Source organism: Gavia stellata, chromosome 14 (assembly GCF_030936135.1).
Source record: "Gavia stellata isolate bGavSte3 chromosome 14, bGavSte3.hap2, whole genome shotgun sequence".
NCBI classification, from domain to species: Eukaryota; Metazoa; Chordata; class Aves; order Gaviiformes; family Gaviidae; genus Gavia; species Gavia stellata.
Genome location: NC_082607.1, coordinates 8,653,213 through 8,659,564, shown reverse-complemented (window position 1 = coordinate 8,659,564; position 6,352 = coordinate 8,653,213). Strand labels below are relative to the sequence as shown.

General features: G+C 39.2%; 1 protein-coding gene across 1 annotated transcript; it reads left to right on the top strand.

The window, feature by feature from the left end:
* Positions 1-1,413: 1,413 nt before the first annotated feature.
* On the top strand, positions 1,414-5,868 carry BRS3 (bombesin receptor subtype 3). Its single transcript, XM_009807363.1, has 3 exons — positions 1,414-1,844; positions 4,545-4,896; positions 5,461-5,868. Exons 1-3 carry the CDS (start codon positions 1,414-1,416, stop codon positions 5,866-5,868), a joined length of 1,191 nt encoding a protein of 396 aa, XP_009805665.1.
* The last annotated feature ends 484 nt before the right edge of the window (positions 5,869-6,352 follow it).

The following is a 6,352-nucleotide window of genomic DNA, read 5'->3' as shown; positions in this document are numbered from 1 at the left end:
AGTGGCTCCTTCTTCCACCTGGCCACAGCACTGGTCTTCCATCTGATCTACCATCTGCTCTATCACCACCTGATACCTATGGCATAGTTATGTTTGCAAGGATTGGAATTGGGAGAGTACTTAGAGGAGTTTTTTTGAGTAAATGAAACAAACTTGATTTTGTGTGTCTCTGTGTGTGCAGCTAAAGATAAAGGGACTTGGCTACAAGATTGCTTCTGTGATTTGAGCAGGGTACCTTCTCCACTCGCACCTCACCGCTGAAGAACAGTCTGGAGGAAAAAATACTCCAGCTACTGATCTTCCTTTTCAAGGCATAAAGCTCAGTCCTTTGGTACCTTTTCCACTTCCACTATTTAGAAATTAGATCTTGGCTTTCTTAATTTCAGGAGATTTAACTCAGTAGGTCACATTCCTTGTACCTTAGTTTACATTAAAGTTAATCAAGAGTTCATCATAGAGCAGAGTTCAAGATTTGACTGTTGACTAAATTAAAGATAAGAAAATCCATAGTACTAACATGTTTGATTGAGACAGCACCATGAAAAGTTATTTTTCTCCCAGAAGAGCTGAACCATCAGTTGCACCATCCAAAGCCAATAAATACATGGATTACTGCAAGATAACACCCTTCCGTACAGCAACTATCTATAAACCTCTTCAAACTTCAGCATAAGTTGTGGTTTTGATTGCAATGGGACTGTTTCAAGGGACAAACCTAAGCTTTAATGTAAGTGTTAGCAGGATCATGGCCATACATTTCGATCTTAATATTGCCTTTTGGAAGGTCACTGCATTTCTGTGACAGAAAGACTAATGAGAGCATAGAGAAGCACCGGCTGTCTCTATGGCATTTTCAGCAAATACTATCTATATTCTGAGATAGTTTATCTGCCATTAAGGTATGCTGTAGAGTTTTGTGTTAAATTAGTATATTCTATGCTTACCTGTACTATTGAGAAAACTATTTCAGGTTTTCATTTTATTTCCTTTTTAGAATATTTTGAAAAATATTAACAAACATTTGCTAGGTAAGATGAAAATCCTAATGCTACAGTAATTACAATACAATATTTACTTGCCAGGTACCTCCAAGAAAAAAGCATCATTTCAGCTAATATCTTTAATGAAACCCCTTTTCTCTTTTTTCCTCCTCCCTCTCTGCTCCACTAGCTGAAAAGCCAATAAAAAAATTCTCCACCTCCTACACAGTTCAGAACAAGATCTGTGTGCATTTCTCCTAGGCATGTTTTAAGACCCAGAAGGGGATGAAAGTAGTTAATGTGCAATGGGAATCTTAATTTCAGACACAAATCTGTACCTTTCTATTGACCTTGCTGATATGCTGCAAGCTAAATATTAAACAATTTTTTGATCAATTTAAGTCCAGCCTGGGGAGAAGAAACAGTTAAAGAAATGTCTCAAGTATACTTGCATTCAGCTAATCAGACTTTGTGTGCATCTGCAAGTGGTACAGAACTGAAATCAATCATTGATAATGAAACCACAAATGAAAAATGGACCGAAGACGCCTTTCCAGGATTAGAAATACTGTGCACAATTTATATTACATATGCTGTGATCATTTCAGTGGGTCTCCTTGGAAATGCTATACTCATCAAAGTCTTTTTCAAGATTAAATCAATGCAGACGGTTCCAAACATCTTCATCACCAGCCTGGCATTTGGAGACCTACTGCTTTTATTAACTTGTGTGCCTGTAGATGCAACACGTTATATTGTGGATACCTGGCTCTTCGGAAGAATTGGGTGCAAGCTGCTGTCTTTTATCCAGTTAACCTCAGTTGGAGTATCAGTGTTTACCCTGACTGTTCTCAGTGCTGACAGGTGGGTCTGATGCGACTGATTTGCCAGGAGATACTGCAGGTGTGAACTTAGTAATGAATAAAAGAGGAGAAATGATCATTTTGCACAATATTAAATGGCACATTGTAATAGACTTAAAAAAAAAAACAACCACGCTCCCATTTAATTTTAAAATGTGTGTTAGAAAAATTGGAGCAGTTCTTTTTAACGGAGTGAAGTGAGAAAGACTCTGTAAGTCTTTTGACCTTTTATTAGCTTGAAGTACAGTACAGGGTTTTTTTCTCAATTGCACAGAAAAGGAAATTGCTTAAGGCAGGGAAAAGACAGTATATTGGTGCTATCTAGTGGTGCACTAAAGTAGTCAGGAAAGATGAAAAATAAAACTGAAAATAACTGAGTGGAAATCCTTTGTCCTTGGCACTCAGTGAGGCTCTAAAATCCTAGAATGTAAAAGCTTAACATGTGGGGTAAAAAGTCAAAAGAAAACACAGAACAGACTGGGGGACAAATGACTCTTATGATTTGATGGTTACTGCAATACTATAGTAATTTTCAGCTTGGTAAGTGCTTAGTGTGACATGACACAATTTGAATATTTTCTCTTATAGTTCTTGTATCTTTTACGGAGATATTTTAGCCCAGAGGTCCTGAAATTAAACTCAGGTGACATGACAGCACTGTTAGTAGGGATCAGCGCTCCCATCTGACTGCTGTCAGGAGTTGCTGAACCATCAGTTTTCCATGCACTTCTTTTCTGAATGAACAAAACTAAGATGAGATTTCAGTTCAATCAGCATGAGCTTGTCAAGGAGCAGAAAAACTCAAAATGAATTTTAAGATTAAGAGAGAAAAAGATTTTCATCTTGTATGCCAGGAATTGTGGATTGTAAGTAATAGCAAGTAGTTTATGTGTCCAGAATTTAAGCAATGCTGATGTTACTGTACTCAAAAAAAAATCAGCCATCCACAAGAATGGCCACATTGGGTCAGATGAAGGGTCCATGTAGGCCAATACCAGCCTCCAGCAGTGGCAGAATAAGGACAAGAAAAGACACATAGGAAGAATAAAAACCAGTACCCAACACTACACTTATACCGTATCCTTCAGATGACCTCCTGAGCAGATGTGGTTTCTGTCTATTTAATAGCCTCAATGGATTTCTCTTCTAGACCCTTATTCAGCCTCTTCTTGAACTTGTTTAACAATGACTTTCACTGTCTGTTGCATAAACAACTCCCTTTTTTGCTTTGTGCGTGGCTTCATTTCATGGCCCTGGCTCTTGTGCCAGAAGAAACAGTGATCCCTATCCATCTCTCCAGGCTATTCATGTGGTATTTCATCCTTAGTATGTTTTTTTTTTGAGTTAAGCTGTGCAGAGCAGCACATGGTGTTCAAGAGTTGCATGAACCAGAGATGCAGATAATTGCACAAGTCTCTTTTGCTCTCCATTGTTTTCCCAATAATTCCTAACATTTTGCTTTTTTCTTGGTTTTTTTAGGGTTTGGTGTGGTTTTTTTACTACTGCTGAATATTAAGCTGATGTTTTCACTGAGCTGTCTATCGTATCTCCAAGGGCTTGGTCCTGTATGACGTCAGTTCAGAATCCATCATGGACTAGATGACCTTTAAAGGTCCCTTCCAACCCCAACTACTGTATGATTCTATGATTTAGACACTTGCTTCTGTATTTAATTCTTCATGGTAGCTGTTGCACAAATACTCCATGCTACATTTTCACAAAGTAACTATATGGTATACTTACTGAGAAAGCTCAGACATGTGTGCAATGCCAGACTATCATGTTCCAGTGTGCTAGAAGAGCTTGAAGTCAACAAAAATGGTATTTATTTGATAAATAGCAGTCCAGCTTGCAGTTTTCTATTTAAATTTGCCTAGAGGAGAAAAAGACCAGACCCTCAGGTTGTGCAAAATGGTACAAATAAGCTGTCTTATCCTCTGGATCCTTTTTCACTGCCTTTCTTTTCATGCCAGTCTTGTGCCCCCCTGGAGGGGTCTCTTCTTTCTGCATCATCGACAGTCCCCGATACTTTGGGAGCAGGGTCTGTTGTTTCCTGTGCTTCATCCACCTTCGTGGCAGTCGGTCCTTTTTCCATGTCCCATTTCCACACGGATTTTCACACATCTATAGATTTACCCAGATTTTTCTCATACATCTGACTCAGTCCACATGCTGCAGAATCACAGCCATGAATCAACAGCAGCGTTAGCTCCTGTTTTATAAATATGAATGAATACCGGAGCATTATTTTGAGTCAGATCACTGCACTCAGCTGGGATCTTAAGAACACAGAAGAAAGGAGGGGTGTACATGCTTGGTTTCATGTATTTATAAAATAGTTAACCTGTTTCATACCTTTACCAGTTTTGCATACTAATTCCCTCATTTAGCTTTCTACGCAGCGCCATAAAAATAGGAGAGATGATTGCCCTTACTGATCCTAATCCAAACAGAAGTCATTTTTCCTTAGGAAGGCTTTAATGACAAGTCCTGCCAGCCAATTCATGAAAATACATGCTTAAAATTAACTCTCACATTTCCATCTTAACTACAAAGAGCTAGTATCTGTTTTCATTTCCAAGACGATTCTACCACCCTTCGTTTAGCGAGAACAGAGATGGCTTTATCCTCAAGAAGTTTGCATTGTCAGGCCTTGCATTATTTCTGTATTTATTCTGACAATGATGTTGGTTGGTTTTAGGTACAGAGCCATCGTTAAGCCCTTGGAACTGCAGACTTCGGATGCGCTCCTGAAGACCTGCTGTAAAGCTGGCTGTGTTTGGATCGTCTCCATGATACTTGCTATCCCAGAGGCTGTTTTTTCAGATTTGTATTCTTTCAGCAATCCTGAAAAAAATGTAACTTTTGAGGCATGTGCCCCCTATCCTGTATCTGAGAAGATCCTGCAGGAAGCTCACTCCCTGGTTTGCTTCTTAGTGTTTTATATTGTACCCTTAGCTGTCATTTCTGTCTACTATTTTCTTATTGCCAGAACTTTATATAAAAGTACATCCAACATGCCAGCAGAGGAACATGGTCATGCCCGTAAGCAGGTAAGCTATGATCAAGCACTGAAGTGTCCAATTTTCCAAAATCTATCATGCTGATAAAAGTCTGAATTCTTGAGCACAAAACTTTTACCTGACAATAGAGTAAAAAGCTGCATAAACTCAGCCCATATTAGCAATCCAAATTCAGCTATGCACTTAAGCACATGTTCATGACTCATTAACTTGTGAGTGTGCGTGCTTTCCTAAAGAGGCATGGGGTTTGTTTTGCTATATTATGACCCTATTAAACTCAGGAGTTAAAAAGTTGAATTAAACACTGAGACCTCATCCATGTGAGCTGACACATTAACTATTGGGCTTTTAAGTCTTACTCTAGATGAGATTGCCACGTGATTTATAATGGAAAGGGAATGTGCTGTGCACTGGAAATACTTCGGTAAAAAAATTATGAAATAGATTTATTTTTCTGTTGGTTTCTTGGTTTTTTTTTCCCGTTTGGCTTTTTTGGTTACTAATGCATTTAGACCCCTTTGAAAATCAGCACCAACTACATAAACATGTGTCACTAATTGCTATTAATACCAGATATGCATTATTTTCTTGTAGATTGAATCCCGCAAGAGAGTTGCAAAAACAGTGCTGGTGCTTGTTGCTTTGTTTGCCTTTTGCTGGTTGCCTAACCACATCCTCTACCTATATCGCTCTTTTACATACCATGCTTCTGTAGATGCATCCACCTTTCATCTGATAGCTACTATTTTTTCCCGTGCCTTGGCCTTCAGCAATTCCTGCGTCAATCCTTTTGCTCTTTATTGGCTGAGTAAAAGTTTCCGGCAACATTTTAAAAAGCAAGTCTCGTGCTGCAAGGCAAAATTTCGTACAAAGCCTCCCAGTGCTACCCACAGTAATACGCCTACCAGAGCCCTGTCAGTCACGGGCAGCACACATGGCTCAGAAATCAGTGTTACACTGCTAACAGATTATAGTATCACAAAAGAAGAGGAAAGCGTTTAGTCCATCTGGGATAAAGAAGGACAAAAACTGAGCCTTTGCAATCAAGTCACTACTACCGGGATCCTGGAAAGAGGTGCCATGCCTTGCCCTGTCTGTTAAAGAGTTTTCATCAGGAGTTCCTCATTTTTTTAAATATACAATAAAGAAATCAAACTGTGTGGCAGAAGAAGCTGCAACAGCTGAACTTCCCAGTGTAAGCTCAAAGGGATTGTTCATGTTCCCGAGCACGAACACGGATCTCTAGCTGGAATTCCTGGACTGGGCTGGACAGGAGTCAGCAGAGTTGGTGTGAGAATTGGCTGTGAGGATGGTTTTGTTCTTGGTGACTGGTTCTTTGACTTGTGACTGAAAGCTCCCTCTGTCAAGTACTTGTATCTACAGCGAGCAAGCAAAACCATGTATCTTCATAACACGATCAACCAGGCAGATTTTTGATTTAATTATTTTCTTGTCCTGAATGTTAAAAATCAGTGAACACATCAGA